Source organism: Lontra canadensis, unplaced genomic scaffold (genome assembly GCF_010015895.1).
Source record: "Lontra canadensis isolate GAN:19392208 unplaced genomic scaffold, GSC_riverotter_1.0 scaffold85, whole genome shotgun sequence".
Taxonomy (NCBI): domain Eukaryota; kingdom Metazoa; phylum Chordata; class Mammalia; order Carnivora; family Mustelidae; genus Lontra; species Lontra canadensis.
The window spans coordinates 7,930,879-7,948,577 of NW_022631079.1; the positions used below are offsets into that span (position 1 = coordinate 7,930,879).

Below are 17,699 nucleotides of genomic sequence, written 5' to 3' on the forward strand. Positions count from 1 at the left end.
GTGACAAAGGGCATTTTTTGGTACTCTCTTTGTCAAACACCACGCCCAAGGTCCTTATTCCCCTGCTGATTCTGGACTCTGTCCTCCCACCACCAATTTTGCATTTCTTGGAAAAAACACTTGAACGAATGCCATTTTTGATAGTGTGCAGGTTACCAAAGTATATCAATAAAAAAGATGGCACATACGTCTGAAGGTGTGGCCCATAATACCAACATCCTGCCACTTCACCTAAGTACTTTATGACTGAAAAAGGTACAAACTAGGTAACTTCTCTGTGCCGTTTTCTTGTAAGCTGTGGGAATGCTGTCCATCATGAAGGATCCCACGGGGGATGATCGCATGGGACCATCAACAATCCTAGTTCTTATTTCAGGCTTCCACAGCATTGAAGGGAAAGGGCAATTTTATTTTCATCATGGCATGAATCCATTCCGATTGTAGTCTTCGACCCCAGTCCCTATAGGAGTCTACAAAGTATCTTTCCTGGTTCTGGATTCAGATATTAAATTAAAACCGATGTGCAAAACTAAACAAACAAAAATCCACCACCAAAACATAGCCTAACCCTCCAAAAAAAAACCAAAAAAACAAAAAACAAAATAACAAAACCCAGCTTTGGGGAAAACCCATGTCCACGGTTCCATGTCCTTATCCTAAACTCTTTAAAAAAAAAAAAAAAAAAAAAGAACAGATCCCCATTCCTCCTTAACCTGTGGTTGTCTCCAGGTCCAAAGAGGCCAGTGCGAAGAAGCAGAGGTCTAGAAGTTCCTGGGGTGGTCTCCACGCCCCCTCTTGGGCCACTCCTCATCCACCCACCTGTGCAGGACCTTCTCCACGTCGGCCCTGTGGTACAGCCTGCACAGCTCCATCAACTGACCCACTGGCCTCTGGCTGTTCCGCAGCAAGAACTCCAGGGTGGGGCTCTGAGGCCTCTGCTCCAGGAAACACAGTTCATCATAGGGCATGCCCCATTTGCTGGCAAAATTCCTCCAGTTTTTTACTGTCGGGTGACATGGATCCAGCTTTATCCTGATGACGTCAAGTAAGTCCTGATCATTGAGTAAGTCACTTATGGTCGGAGCCCGGAGAGAGCAGGAGGGACAAGTACAGTTCTCCTTGCAGGACTCGCCTTTGCTTACATCTGCGGGGACAAGCAATACAGCCCACAGGTCAGCCAGAAAGTGACCGCGTGTGTCCATCTCTCCCGTCCTCGATTATCCTGCTCACATGCCAACAGCGCCGGTGCGCGTGGATCCTATCGATACTCAGATACCTTCAGGATACTCATTCCTAGAGCCTCGCACAACAAATGGGGGCATTCTTGACAGCCAAGGGATGGGGGGCTTTGCTGGAAGCACCAGTGGGGTTTTACATAGCTAGGCTCCCTTTCTTTTGGAGGCTGAGTCTCACATGGTGCATTTGCAAGGCTGCTGGCTGGAATGTGGGTTCTGAGGAGCGGGGCTGTCTCTGGGGGTGGGTCCCCGGCGGGAGTCACACTCCACGGTCCCACAGGTAAACCAGCCCAGACTTGCCCGAACCTCCACTCTTACCCCTTACAAGATACAAGTCAGCCCTGACAGCTTTTTAATGCCAAACACCGCACAATGGGGTAGGAAGGATTGCACAGCTCTTTAAAAGACCTTTAAACACACTCACACATTGAAAACTGGAATATCTACTCCATACACATGTTTGAAACGGAGTGACTGATAACTGATAATGCCAGAAAACTTACTTTTTTAGATTTATGGCCACCTTATCATTTTGCCTTTATCTGCGTTTTCTTCACCCATGGGGCTTCACCATGGGGCTCCCTTTGAAGGGGAGCCAATGCCCTGAGGTGGGTGCCGTGGGATGGACGAACAGGAGGCTTCTGAGATGAGCCTCATCAAGAAGGGCACAGCCCCAGCCCAGAGGAAGGGCAAGCATTCTCCCATCAGTCATCTTTAGCCTCATTTCAAGGAAGCATGTTAGGGGGAGGATGAAGGAGGAGGGAAGAAGTGCTGGCAAGTCATTTACAATTAAGTTGTTAAGTGGTGTTTGCACAACATGGCAAGGGGAGTGTCTTAACTTCTGCATCAGCACTGGGGCTCCCGACCCTTCTGACCGAGCATTGTAACAGCCAAAGGCTATGCCAGAGATCACTAGCTTGGAAGATTCCGGGAGGCTGGTTACAATGACCTTAACTATACTGAGCCCTGGACTTCCCCATTTAGGAAAGGAAAGAATTTGGGGAAAGGGAGTGTCTTCGGTGATCCAAAAGTTGAGGACCAGCCACCTGGAGGGAAGTACAAATGACAAGATGACAAGAACCATAAAAATCCTGTTCCTACTCTTTGACCTACTCACATTACTTCTGGGAATGCAGCCCAAGGAGATAATCTAGAATATGACAGATTTTAATTACAGTCCATTTTATTTTAAAACAAACGGCAAAGCTAAGGGACAGTGGAATAAATTATTGTAATTTATAAATTAATTTATAAATAATTATATATATAATTATATATATGTAATATATATAAATTATATATATATAAATAATTATAAATTATTGTACTTCTTGATGGAATTTTATTGAAGTACCTATGAAGACTATGCAGGGACCCAGAAAATGCATGTGCTGTAATGTCAAGTGAAAAACGCAAGATGTACATAATGTGTGTCCTTGATGTTAGGACTATGTGAAAACTCTGTTACTATTACTACAGAAGGAAATGCACAACAATAGTAATAGCTATTGTCTTAACTTCTAGGATTGTTTCTGTTTCCCACACTTTCTCCAGGGGTATTTTATCTCTGTGGTAACCAACACAATGTGTTACACAGACAAGCAGGTTGCCACCTGACTTTGAGGGTCACCTGGATCTCCTGTGGCATCTAATGTCCCTCTCAAACCAGCTCCCTTCGGATACAGCTGTCTCTGGAACTGGGCCCAAGCTCCAGCTGCCTTTGCCCAGTTGGCAAGGTTGTCTTTGCCAACTGGGCAAAGCTCCTTTGCCCCTTCGGACACCGTCTATTTCACAGTAGGGTGTATCCTTCCTGAGGTTGCCTTCTGACAGACAAACCCCAAATACCAGGCCCCAGGTCCCAGCTGTAACCCTCCCCCTATCACCTGGCTGCTGAGATCCCAGCCTGTCTCACTCACTCCCGAGTCCTTGAGAGGGACAAGGAGGTGCTCCCTTTTGGTTTTTAGCCCAAAGCTCTCCCTTCCCACATTCCCTCCCTTTGGTCACCTCCTCCACTCCCAAAACCCCCACTGTGCACTCCCATGAGAATGGAAGGCCCTTTCTTTTTGCATCTGTGGGACCGTGTAGAGCCCTTGGCATACAGCAAATGCATAAGCAATGTTTCTTGAATGAGTGAGTGACTGCATGAGTAAATAAATGAGTGCGGAGCCCTGCCTGTTATTCTGGGCTCCACCATGACCATGGGAAGCCCCTCTTGATGTCCAGATGACATCTCCAACTCAGGGGACCTAAAACAGTCCTTAGAAATGTCTCCCACTAAGCATCAAAAGCACTCTGACTCCCCTAAGACACTTATAGCTCCCTAGGTGTCCTCGGAGACTTTTTCACTGTATCCAACCAGTTACCATGTCACGGCATCCACTGGAAGCTCTCCATGCTACAGTTCCTGTCTTCCTTCCCAGAACCTCCTTAAAGATAACCTGTACTCCAAACATGCAGGACCCCTCCGTTCCCCAAACTTCAACCGGCCTGCAGAGCCTACCTCAGATTCATTAAAAGAAAGACTAATACTGGCTCAGGGTAGAAAAACTGGAAATTATAGACAATCACAGATTTTATATCAACTATTGAACATTTAAAGTTTTCCCAGGTTCTCACGACTAAGAGGAACAATTTGATGCAGACCCTCACATATATATTTTTGGCCATATCTCTACTCATCACACCAGTAATGGGATTACTGGACCCAAAATTTGTATAAGCTTTCTAAGACTATCAATGCATGTGCCCAAAACTGCTTTCCAGAAATAAAGGTGATACTAATTTACACTCCAACCAGGGAACAGCGATGCTGCTTATCTCACTTGACCTATGTCAGCACCGAGGGAACAATATTTGTCGGTTTCACAGGTGGGAAATTGGGCCTCCTAATTCTTCTACTTCCATGTCTTTCCTTTTCTCTCTGATCAGTTTTCTCTCTTCTCTCTCTCCCTCTCCCAGGACTTCCTCTGCGGAACTTACTCCATCCTATAAAACCCACCTTGCATGAAATCTCCCTGGCTCCAGCCCAGAATGCTGCCTCATTCAGAATCCCATCATTTTATCTGTGTCTCCTAACTGTGCCTTGCGGTGAGATATTCTGCGCGGTTTTCTTGTTCCTTGTGACACCTTAAATGCCCCGAGAACAGATTTGGGTCCTTCTGCAGTGTGCTCTACCTCTTAGAGTTTAAAAATGCTGCCTTACATCTCTATGTAACATAGCTGTTCTCAAGCCACATTAATAATGATGCATTAAAGGGGCACCTGGGTGGCTCAGGGGGTTAAAGCCTCTGCCTTCAGCTCAGGTCATGATCCCAGGGTCCTGGGATCGAGCCCCGCATCGGGCTCTCTGCTCAGCGGGGAGCCTGCTTCCCCCTCTCTACCTGCCTCTCTGCTTACTTGGGATCTCTGTCTGTCAAATAAATAAATAAAATATTAAAAAAAATAATGATGAATTAAGAAGTAAGGCTTTGGGCTGCCTGGGTGGCTCAGTCCATTAAACGTCTGCCTTTGGCTCAGATCCTGATCTCAGGGTCCCTGGATGGAGTCCCACATCAGGCTCCCTGCTCATCGGGAAGTCTGCTTCTCTCTCTACCCCTCCCCCCTGCCTGTGCTCTTTCTCTCGCAAATAAATAAAATCTTAACAAATAAAAAAGTAAAGCGTTAGCAGCATAATGGGACAGAAGTCTATTTATTTAAAAAAGGAACTTTGTAATGGTGAAAGTGATTTCTTACTAAAAAAGGGTATAAGGAATATCTTGCAATTTTCTTTGCTTTTATATAAAGGTAGGGTCAAATGAACAATACTCCGTTAAATGGCTAAGAAAGCAGGTTACCAAAAAGTATGTCTAATTCTGCTTTTGTAAAAACAAACACTATAGTAGGGGCACCTGGTGGCTCAGTTCCTTAAGCCTCTACTTTCGGCTCCGGTCATGATCTCAGGGTGCAGGGATCAAGCTCTGCATCAAGCCAGGCTTCCTGCCCAGTGGGGAGTCTGCTTCTCCCTCTCCCCCTCCTCCCTCCCACTCTTTCTCAAAAATGAATGAATAGTATCTTTTTTAAAAAGACCAGAAAACAACAGTCATTCATATCCATGTAAAGCATATATTGTATACATATTCACAGACATAGAAAAAGCCTGGAAGCATGTATAACAAAAATGTTACCGATGGGTATTTCCTAATTTTTTACAATGATTGTGTTTCTTTGGATATTTCAAAAATATTTTTAAATGTCACAGAAAAAGAAAGGAGGATTTAAATCTTGAAGTCCAGAATTAAATGTATTGGTGCCCAAAGGCAATCTCTGATACCACCTTTGTAAGATTCAGTGTTGGCAAGGCTTTCTCCTTTGGTATCAAGAAGAATAAAAACAATATAATAATAAATAATATAAAGAAGAAAGACATCAGTAAGGTTTCTGTGAAGCTCCTTTAAGCCCTCTGGTGTAAAAGAAGCTTTTCTTTGAACAATTACACTGACCATTTATTAGTTTGTCTGAAAATAAAGGATGTGCCAAAAATCTATCAGTGTTTTCCTTTCGTATTTTCTGTGACACAAACCACAAACCGTTTATTGAACTGCAATCTCCATGAACTGCCAACACTAGTGAATTTAAACCTGCCTTTTAGAATCATAAACTATAATTAGCTCTCTGGCGGACTTAAGTGGAGAAACATGTTTTGTTTTGTTTTGTATCAAATATATTTTGTCCTGCCCTGCTTTAAACACCTATCATGTAATCGTGCACATAAAAGGCTAGGCTAGGTGATGCCTTGGGGAAGAAACAATTGTAGGGAGAGAGAGAGACAGAGGACCAAAGAAGCTTTCATCAGAAATGGGGAAAAAATGGGATTATTATTTGATGTCTCTCAAAAAACAAGCATAGGATTGCTGTATAGTTGAAGCTCAGAAATTGCCAAACGAATGAGGAAGAACTAGCTTTCTCCTCAGGAGACAAGGGACACTTGCTATTTTTAAGGAAGCTCTACAACAGATGTGGGGCTTGAACTCACGACCCTGGGATCAAGAGTCACTGTCTCCCCACTCAGCCAGCCAGGTGCTCCCAGTTGACTTGTTATTATTGTGTGATGAGTCTTATGACCTGAGGAGAGAAAGTTAAAAGGAAAGGGAATGTTGCAGATGTCTCCTGGTGATAAACAGATATGGATGGAAACCAATTCAGCATTGGTCTTAAAACACAAGAGAATGGATTGATCCTAGATTTGAGGGAGGTGAGGAGAGGGCTCTTTCAAAAAGGAAGTTACTGATGTATAAGAAGTCACTCAGATTCTCTAATGAGAGTCCTCACTTGCCATATTTTGGAGCTTGACTTGTGTGTCTTCTGCTGAGGCAAAGCCAGAATGGAACACATCATTAATGTATGATGATTCCTTATTCTAGAGGCCAAAGCCCTAGGAGATTCACTCTTTGTGAGTCTAGTCTGAGTACCGGCTTATACTTGGGGAGAATTTGTCAGGGGAGGAAGGGCTCAGTGTCTCTGCATCACACCAACTGTCATTTATGGAAGGACTACCGTATGACCACCCAGGCGTGGAACACTTGATCCTGTCTCATTCTGACCTGTGTCACTGGGGCTCATCAAATCTCAGTGCTCCGACCTCCTAGAGCTTGACTTCTCCAGGCACTAACCCTCCAAAGACTTCAGATTCCTAATCCCTAAAATGAAAATGGTAATCTCTGTATCTCATGAATTTAATATTATATAGGATGTGAAAGCATTTTTGTCAGGTCTTATGTAAAGATAATAGGTCTTTTTTTTTTTTTTTTTTTTTTTTTTTGGTAAGGACACTGAGAAGAAAAGAGTCCCTATGTAGAGTCCCTATGTAGTTTGGCTTCTACTGATACCTCCCAGCTCACTTCCTCCTCCATTGCTCTTCCCTGCCTGCACTCGTCCCTAGATCGCTAAAGCTCAGGCCTGCCTCAGGATCTTTGCACCAGCTAGCTTTTCTTCTTGGAGTCCTCCTTCCTCATTTTCACACCTGGCTTCTTTGCATTGTTCAGGTGTCCGTGTACCTCTTCAGCTAAAGCAGCATCCTCCCCAGGCAAAAATCCCATTACACTCGTTTATTTCCTCAAGGCACACCAACCACCATACATAGTGCCTTATTTGTGTTTATCGTCTGTCACTCCCAACTAGTTTATAACCACCAAGAGGAAAGAGACTTTCGTATCTAATGTCGCCATTTCATCCCAGCCACACAGTAGGCGCTCAGTAATTTTTGTTGAGTCAATCAAATGAATGAAGAATCTGTCATAGAGAAATAGTCAGAAATCTCTGGGCAGCCTGAGAGCTATCTGGAAAATTTCAGATCAACCAAAACTATTTTTTTTTTTTTTTTTTTTAGTGCTGAGCATATAGAAAGCAGAAGAATGATGCATGGTCGCTATGCAGAAGGAGTAGCCTGTGTACCACAGAGATTAGGAACGCTGTAGAGGCATGCCAAAGGACTGTCAGTACCAGCTAGCATGACGCAGGTGTGCAACTCTGCTCTCCGAGGTAACTGAGCTCGGACAGGTAACTGAGCTCTCCGAGGCCATATCCTCACTCTTTGAACAGGGACAGTGAGGTCTGTTTCACAAGGTTGTTGCAAGGATTGTGTGAGATCGATTAAAGCCTCATCCCATGGCATGGTGGGCAGGCAACAAAGGGTTCATAGCTGTGGGTAAGGAAGCACAACCAACAGCCTTTCTTAAAGCCATAGTTCTCAACCTTGGCCACAAGATGGAACTCCTCCTCCCGGCAGAACGCCCGCCCACACTCCCAACTGTCTGGCCCCACCCACCGAAATCCTTATTTAATTGGTCTGGGGTGCAGTAGGGACCTGGGAATTTTTAAAGGCCCCCCCCCCCCGGAATTCTAAAATGCAGCCAGGGTTGAAAACCATTGCCTTAAAGACATCCACAGAGTAAGTTCTTAGTCAGAAGGGCCTGCCACAATTACATTTTGGAATCAGAGCTACTTTTCTTTGAGAGAGGGCGAGTCTGTTCCGTGATTAAGTCTTTGAAGAGATAACGTGCCCCCACACTCAACGGTGATGAATGGATTTTCCTGTGGGGTGCTTTCTGTCCTCTCCCCCTACTCTTCCTCCTCTCTCAGACACACATTTACACAGACTTTAAAGAAGCCTTCAGGATTCCAGAATGTTTGCCGACAAGGCGTGGAAATGACATTTAAAATGACAGTGAGAAGTTCTTATCCAACGGTGCAGTGTCTAAGTCCGGTACGGGGCTGGCGGGTTTGAAAATACTGGTCAATTAACAGTTAATTGTGAATTGGAACAAGATTCAGGATTCACAAAGGTCATGATTACTTGAGCCTAGAGATTGGCTCCAGTCAGGATGCTGGCAATGGATCACAGATTGACTTAATGTGTCTCCCTGCAGGGTGGATGCCGTTTTATCTTGTACACTCTGCCTTTTCGAGAACTATTACCACATGGGTGTTTCCCTCCGGTGTGCTCAGGACCACTGTGAGCTCTTAGATCATTTATAATAACGTTCGGCAGGGTAACGAGGGCTTGGGTTAATTCAAACAATTAAACGGTAAACATTTTTTATTGGCAACTTTGCAAACAGGACAATATTGTGGTCCTGAAGTAAAATAAGTCCATCCCAGGTGTTTATAAATTATCAGATTTGGAGCTTGCAGAATACCAACAAAATGTCAGCGTGGTGTCAAACACTTCTGCAGTTATGTATAAACTTGGGCCTTTTTTCTATGTGTGTGTGTGTGTGTGTGTGTGGTTTCCAGTGTGGTTGGAAATAAATACATTTAAAATGTCAGTTTATGGCTTTGATATATCACTAGGGTGCACACACACCACATTTTTCACTGGAGGTAGTTTATATGCTCTGAGCTGGAAAATGATGAAGAACTATTTTTATCTCCCAAGAAACTAACCCAAGGGCTTTTGGTGGGCGTTTGATCTTTTAACCAGAGGGAAAAAACAATACAATTTCATTCTCTCTCTCTCTCTCCCTGAAACACCCTTTTAAGGAGACATCAAGTTGGCAGCAGCACTGGGGAGTCTAACTGACAGACTGGAAGGATCTGGGCTCGGAGATCAAGCCATGCCTCGATTTTGTCATCAAACAAAGCCGGAGTGTAGAAGGCACTTGAAGAAAAAAAAATCAGCACAGAATGCCATGTTTGGATTGCCATTCGGGTTCTGAAATTAGGGCACACATACATAGGAACAAAGCGTCCTGTAATGGACCCAACTTGAAAAAAAGTAACAGTCGTATCTGACCTTCATTTCTGTGGGGAAATTAGGTTTAGTTTGGGCAAGTGCTGAATTATGCAGGGTCGTCAGAAAGTTCTCCTTGAGAAACTGGCCAGGGGCCGAGAGCAGGTGGGTTGATGTATTAGTCCCGGACACCACAATGAGGGGCTTCCTTCTCGTGCTCTGCCTCCCTTGGGCGTTTGCTTCTGGAGGCACCGGCCCCGGGAAGGAGGCTGTGCTTTTCTAGTGCTGGGTCACTCTGGTTTGTATTCTTTTTCTTTCCTCGTTTATAAACCGTTGGCTGTCATTTCTCATGTCTGTCTAATCTCTCCCTCTGCGGGGGTGCCTTCCATTCTCCCCACATTGCTTGTTTTAACCAGCTATAAGTGGGATCACAGGTCACTGAGGTTTTCTTTTCTTTTCTTTTTTTTTTTTTAAAGATTTTATTTTTATTTATTTGACAGAGAGAGAGCACAGTAGACAGAGGCAGGCAGAGAGAGAGGGGGAAGCAGGCTCCCCACTGAGCAGAGAGCCCGATGCGGGACTCGATCCCAGGATCCTGAGATCATGACCTGAGCTGAAGGCAGCGGCTTAACCCACTGAGCCACCCAGGCGTCCCTTCACTGAGGTTTTCAAAGACAAGAATAAAATATGACCCAGGCTCTGAGTTCAGGCCCGAGGGCCTGATCTAGGGAAAGCAGCGAGCTTCTTGTGGACAGGATTACAGCGGTTTAGAGACTGACTTTGGGGGTGGAGGTTGAGGGGGTAATGCGCGGGCTTTGGCTCTGTTCCAGGTTAAGACTGTATCTGAGATAGTTGACCCTGACCCCTCTGTATGACACTTCAGCATTCGATGTGTGGACTACCCGGGCAATGCTTCTGACTAGTAGAGAGGCAGCCTGGTGTGGTGTTTGGGACTGGGCTCCCACTTAGGACTCCTGGGACCCAGCACCAGCCATGTGACCCAGCACCAGCCACATGACCCAGCATCACTTCTGTAACCTCCACCTGGTGAGGAAGACAACTTTAGAGCTGTCATGGGCAGTTTTTCTAAGCAGATCTTTAAAGTGCTTAGAACAGGGCCTGGTATACAGTAAGTGCTAAATTCGTGTTTGTAACTAAAATGATAAAATAAAGCTTACTTAAGGAGCTACTCTCACTCAAAGACCAAAATATACGGATCAGCTTTTGCCAGTTTATCCAAGAGCAAAGAAACTAAGTCTGTGTCTCTCATCCTGTTTATGAAAAACAAAAACAAAACCAAAAATCCAACCAAACACCTGAACACTCACTCTCGTGTGCAAAGCAGCAAGCTGGGTGTGAAATGTTTTGACTTCAAGAGCATCATATGCTCTCAATCAATTTACCTGTGGTCACTGTGAAAAGTTTATTCTCTGCAAAAGTCTTCCATTTCATTTGGACATGGGTAAAATTTTTTAAGAGACAATTGAAATTTGGTTAAAGTTAATCCATTAGTCAATAACAACTTTGAATTATAAAGGTTTATAGATATTCCTAAATAGCATACTTTATCCATTTTCGTTTTAGCTCACGTCTCACGTTAGTGTATAGGGTGTTAGTCTTTTAAGAGTTTAAATACAGATTTTTTTTAGTTAGAAAAGAAATATGTGCTAATTGCAGAAAATCTGAAAATTCAGATGAGCATCAGGGAAAAAGAATTCATGTTCTTACCACCGAGGTCACTCAGTAGCCTTTTGTGGATTTCCTTGGTTACTTTACATGTTGTGTTTACATCTGATCATTGGTTATATACACTTTGTATATACAAGTTAGAGTTTGGGGGGAGAGATTTTTTCTGATATCTACTAATGTTAGGAATTTTAAAAATATAGGAGAGTGGAAAGAAAACAAAAACTGACTGCTTGGATGCAAACATGCTTTCTCTTCCTCACATCACCCAGCTAGTGCTTCTAATTGAAGCTTGTCTGCTGCAGCATTTGTGGAAAGGGGATAATTACTGGCCAGAGGTCCTAGCCTCTGGTAGCGGTGGATAGGAACTTGCCAGGGAAGGCAAGTTCCAGTGGGGTATCCAGACGGGACACTGACCTTGGCCCTGTCATGTGAAACCTGGTGGGAAGGCACCACTGCAAATTCAGCTAACTCACTTTCCCCTCTGACTTCTCTAATCACAGCAGGGTAGTGGCTGGACTAAAACCCGGATCCCAACTTCTGCCTCCCAGAGCTGTACTTTTGCTCTGGAACCCACACAGTAGGTCCTTAATAAATAAAAATCTACTGAATGAAAAAAATCACCTGGAATCTCACTACCCAGAGATAACTGTTGCTAACATCATGTTTCTTTCCTTCATTTTTTTTAAGTGAAGCCCAATGTGGGGCTTGAACTCATGACCCTGAGATTGAGACCTGAGCTGAGATTAAGAGTGGAATGTGAACTGAGCCACCCAGGTGCCGCTCACATCATGTTTCTAAGGGGATAAAGAAAGTTGTGTTGTACACCCCATGTTCTGATTTTCAGCAGAGTTACACGGGCACAGTCTAGGTAGGATCAGGGAGAGATTATCTTAAAGGTGTTAGGGTCCACCACCCTCCCCCTAAAAAAGAAAGATACATAATCCTGATGACTCAGATCCTTTGATATGTGTTTTTAAAAGTACAGAAAACATTAGGGAGGTTTTTATATTTTTTAGTTATTCTTTTTGGTAGCTTATTTTAATGCTCACTCCAGATTTTCTCCATGATGAATTAATTAGAAATCTGAAGATTGCCAAAGTTTCCAGCTTACAGTAACACGTGGGGAAGGAGACAGATTTAGTGTTTCCCTGGTTAAATACACCATCAGGAGACCAGGGACGAGCATACGGCCGGTGCGGGAGGGGACCTTTGGCTGACTGAGCACCCCTGCACCGAGAGGGCAGTGGCTTGGCTCTTCCCACATGGACTGCTTGGCCCCAGCCCCGTGGCTTTCTTCTACCTGGCAGTTTTCCGTCAGTGCCAAGGCTCCCAGGACTCTGAGAGAGGAGGCTCCTCTCTGTTCTGTTTCCTGCTCCTAAACTTTTCCTACTGAGAACCCAGCTGAGCCCCTCATGTAGGGTCAGTTCAGAGAAAGTACTCTTTGAAGGCGTTTGTGAAATCTGGTTAACATTTCCTTCCAGTTCCCCTTGGCCTGTGGTTGGAAAGTTCCTCTAACCTGTAATACAGACTTTCAAAGTTAATGATAAACATATTTGCAAATTATCTTTAATTCTGATATGCCAGTTATCAGAGAATACCAGACATCTGCAGAGTCAATCCTTTACCTGAAAGGGGATCTCCAGTACTGTCTGGAAAGCCGTTTTCTTCTCCCTGTCAACCAGAAAGCAACCTTCATTAGAATCATACTCAGATGCGAATGGAGATAGTATCAATTTTCCAATGTAGTTAAGTTTCCACCAGAACCTGGCAGGGCAGGAGGTGATGGATCTCAACAACAGTACTGTAAGGGGAAGGGAATGGAAGAGAAGCTCCTGGAAGGCAGGAGCTTTGGTCTGTCTGCTCCCTGTGCTGGGTCCTCTGTGCCCAGGACAGTGTTTGGCACTCAGCAGACCCCAGGGGATGAAACAATGTGCTATTGTTTTACTTTTACTTCACATGAGGGATGATTTTTATTTTATTCCCCATTTACTCTTTGTTTGGGCTTGCTGTCAGTCTAGGTGGTAATTCGTTTCTGTATCTATAAAATTTTTTTTTTAAGATTTTATTTATTTATTTGACAGACAGAGATCACAAGTAGGCAGAGAGGCAGATAGAGAGAGAGAGAGGAGGAAGCAGGCTCCCTGCAGAGCAGAGAGCCCGATGCGGGGCTCGATCCCAGGACCCTGGGACCATGACCTGAGCCGAAGGCAGAGGTTTTAACCCACTGAGCCACCCAGGCGCCCCATGTATCTATAAAATTTTTTAAAAACATATTTTGATCTCTTTGGACAGTGTCCATATCTCTAGAGATGACCGCGTTTCTGCCCTTCTCCTGGGGCTTCTGTTTTTAGAAGCAAGGCTGTGCTATGGGATAGGCTCGATGGAGGGATTTACTCTGACCCTGCTGGATGCTCTGTGTGTGTGTGTGTTTTCAATGAAGTCAGCAGAGACCATCCTTAGGACATGTTTGTTTATGTTAACACCACCTTCAGACAGTGAAAGCCTCTCTCATCAGCCTGCAGGACCCCTTTATTTGGATTCCAGAAGCAGTACCAGGCATGGACTCCAAAGCCCTGGGTTTTCGTCCAGCTGCCCTGGTCACCTGAAGGACCTCATGTACCAGCTCAGCTTTCTGGATCATCATTTGTAGGTCAAGGTGGCCACAAACTGCCTCATCACTAAGGTGCTCTGCTTTCTCAGTTTTGCCCTGAAAGTCACACTAACTCCCTGGGGTCGAGCCTTTTCAACGGTGTTTTCTCTTCATCGTCTTAGAAGCCCTCCCCCTCCCTCCAAGCTCATAAATCCCCATGTCTCAGCACTGTAGATACATTTGTCTAATTAGGAGCCTCATTTTTTTTTTTTTTCCACACGAGAAGCATTCCAATGTTTAACCAGCCAGATCCCCACCCCCTCCTCCCCCCAGCAACGAATCTAAGTATTTCTTGTTTCTGTTTGAGTCTTGCTCCTCACCATTGTCCTAACTGGAATGAAAAGCAACCCGCTCGCTCTGTGCATACAGGGAGTCAGGGTTATAAGAAGTTTTTGAAAGAACAAAAATCTTTTTTTTTTTTTTAACTTTTACAAGGCTAACCCCAGAAGCTCCCCAAGGGGAGGGCCACTGTTGGACGGGTCATGCAGAGACCTGCCTTCCCACATCTGTGCAATGGTGGCAGGACCGGGCAGGCGTGCTTCTGTCAGCAAAGTCACGGTGCTGCCCACCGAATTGGAAATGCGCACGGAGCAAACACAAACAGCCCCTTCAGCTGGTGTTGACAGACACAAATGTGGAAACTTGACAGGCTCCGTGGGACAAAGGAGGCCCCCACTCCCCCACGCGCTTTCCTTTCACACGAGACTACGTTACATGGCATAGGTGACCTCTCATATCATGACCTGGAGAACGTTTTTACCAAAGACCATGTCTGGCCAGAATCATCCCTGTGACAGAGACGAGGGACATGACGTGACTTGGGATGACTTGTGAAGGTCGGTGGAGACAGAATAATAGAATAACATCTATGATCTCTGTTCTTGCTCTGATTATTATACTACTTCTTAGGTTAAGTTTTCTAAGAGTGAAGTCAGAAGAGACTTCTTTTTGCATTTTTAAAAAAAATGCCCCCCCCCCCCCCCCCCCCGCGAAACCACACTCATGCCTTTACTCCACGTCTCTTGCTGGAGCACCCAGTATGTACCAGTTCCCTGTGTCGGAACCTATATACAAAGATTAAGAACTCTGAACCCTTGACCTCAAGGCCTGCCCTCACATGCTGGGGAAGCAGAGACCCACACAACTAACTAGAATACAAGGCAGATGGTGTGGAGTTCCAATATGGAGGTGTAGACACAGAGAGGAGACATTTCCTCTGACAGAGAAAAACCACAGGGGGTTTCTTGGAACCAGAGATGTTTGAGATGAGCTTTTCTGAGGATCTGGCGGTGGGCACTTGGAGGCAAGGGCACTGAGCCAAAGGCTCAGGTGAGCCGGCAAGAAGTGGCAGTATGGTGCCTGTAGGGCACTTTGTCCAAAGCAAAGGCCATGAGAGGTGATAGAGGGAGATGCTGAGGCCAGACTGAGGTCTGGAAGGCCTTCTAAGGAGCTGGGCTGCAGCTCACAGACAACAGGGTGGGGTTGGAGGGTCACTCAGGAGCTCTCTCCAGAAGCAGAGCAGGAAGTGCCACCTGGCTGTGTGTGCAGCACAGGAACATGGCAGTTAGGGAGCCTGCATATGCCAGGTGACTGTGGGGTGCGGGGGTGGGGGAAAGCAAGATGGCCTTGGACACGATGATTAATGAGACCCCAAACCACTCATCTGGGAAATGTATGAATAAAGCCAGAGCCACTGTAGAGATATAGTCACAAGGTCAAAGAAGAAGAAATCAAGAGAGTTTGGAAGAGTGATGGATAAGACCACCAGATGTCCGTGGGTGCTGAAAACATGGTGCTGGTCCTTGAGGGAGGTCAGGGCCAGAGAAGAAAATATGGATGTTGATAGGATTATGGAAGAAGAGAGAGATGGCTGGAGAGCAAAATGTGGGATCACAGCCTTGAGGAGCACAGTGACACCTACGTTTTGGGGGCAGGGAGGGTACGAGGGGCAAAGCAGAGAAGGGAGGTCAGAGAGGAGGGAGAAAAGCAAGAGGTGACAATATCAAGCCAGGAAAAGTTCAGGAGCTCTGTGGGTCCTGCCAGACAATATTTGGTGAGGAGATGAGTGGTGACATCTGAAGGCAGTTCCAGCCAAGAGATGGATACGAAAGCCAGCTCCGACCAGGTGGGTGACGAGGACAGAGGTTGTCAGCCTGCAGTGCTACCCTTCCCCCAACCCTTCTATCTGCTTAACCTACTCTTATCGTTGAGGTCCCGGCTCGGACATCACTTCCTCTTGAAAAGCCTTCTGCAAACTCCCAAGGTGGGTCATTTGTCAGGGTGTTCCCACGGCATCCTGTCTGTGCACCCCACGGGATGCTTGCTACACTGGCTGTTGGGGGTTCAAGTGTCTCTCTTCCGCACTAGACTCTAGACTGCCAGGCAAGGGCCCTTGTCCAGACTGTCCTGTGATGAGCACGCTGGAAACAGATAACACATAATATCTGTGTAAAGGACAGCGAGTGGGAGGGAGGAAGGAAAGAAGACACAAATATGGTGTGGAGTCTGTGGTCTCCAGAGCAGGGGAGGAGCTGCCGTCCTCCATGATGCTCTCCCATGCCTCGCTCATGCCCTCTGATCCTACTCATTGGCCTTACCTTCTCAGTCACTGGTTCTGTGGTCTTCACCCCTGCTCCACTGTCCTGGCCTTACCTGGATTTCTGTCCATTCGGTCATGGTCCAGTGTCTTAGCCATGTGTTTATAAACACCCTAGGCTTGTCCGTCAGCTGTGGGCCCCTGGCCAGTCCTTAGCTCTGCCCTCCCTTCCCCATCTTGCTCTAAACTGCTAACTATTGCTTGGGGAAAAAGAAGTGATAAACTCCCACATTTATAAGATCTCAGCAGGGTCTCAACTGCTCCTCGGTCATGCTTGGTTTTTCTTCCACTGTCTCCCTTAAGGCCCTCTTGGGTGTTGTTCCAAACCTCTTCCACCCAGCTGAAGGCCTCATACCCATTTGTGTCTCTTACCCCGAGAAGGGGCTGGGCCAGTGTATTTGTCCCCACTCTTCTCCTTTTCTCCTATCTCTGAAGAGATGGTATCTTTTCATCTTCAAGGGCCAACCTTTATTCCTGAACTATGGTCCTGTGCATATGTTTTTAATGGCACATACCAGGAAGGGTGGGACATATCTTATCACTGCCTATCACTGAGCTTTGGTGCTGTGTTCAGAAGTGTTAGTTCAATATAACTCAACCCAGAATCATTGCAAGGGGGCCTCTTGCTATAGCACAATACTTGCCTCCAGGATCAGACCAACCTTGAGGAGTGGTCTGCGGTGGGCCAGGAGGAAGAGGATCACCTCATGGACAAGGCCCAGGATACAGAGGATGTGGCAAGTTCTGTGATGGTTCTGAAAACAGCTGATGTGAGGGATTTCCAAGAGGAGACTGTGGGCTCCACCTGGATATCAGAGGTACATGACATACCAGTAGAAAACGTGGACAGATAATCCCTGGTGGCAGACAGGGCCAGTATCAGCCCTCAGGAGATGTGCTGGTGATGGGAAACTAATGTAAGCCCAGTTCTAGGGAATGGGAGTCCAAGGGACCGGGGGAGCTGTGACTTGAGCACGGAGGCCCAGCCTGTGGCATCCTTGGGACCTAGGACTGGGGCCTGAAGGAATGAATGGTGCTGAGTTGCACAAGCTGGACATCTCGCTGCTCCCATTAAAATTGATCCAGGAACATGGAGGACAGTCATGGGTCACACAGGCACCAGACTTAGCTTTGACCAAGCAGGACAGCGGGGGAAATGAGCCAAGGGCTCCTATCACATATGAGTCTCCCCTGTTCTAAGCCAACATCTGAAACCAGTCCTCTCCTTCTACTGCTTTCTTCTTCCTTAATTCTTTCCAGACTTCTCAAGGACTTACTGCTACAGAGTGGATACTATCTGCTAGGTACGTCATGCTTTGGGTT

General features: G+C 45.8%; 1 protein-coding gene across 2 annotated transcripts in view; it reads right to left on the reverse strand.

The window, feature by feature from the left end:
- Nucleotides 1–612: 612 nt before the first annotated feature.
- The window catches only part of EDARADD (EDAR associated death domain), a 62,381-nt gene continuing 45,294 nt past the window's right edge, over nt 613–17,699 (reverse strand). For both annotated transcript variants that reach the window (XM_032883112.1, XM_032883113.1), the window contains exons 5-6: nt 12,756–12,801; nt 613–1,144 (exon numbers count right to left, since the gene is read on the reverse strand). In XM_032883112.1, the coding sequence (XP_032739003.1) occupies nt 762–1,144; nt 12,756–12,801 (429 nt within the window). In that variant the 3' untranslated portion in view covers nt 613–761. The remainder of the gene's footprint in view (nt 1,145–12,755; nt 12,802–17,699) is intronic.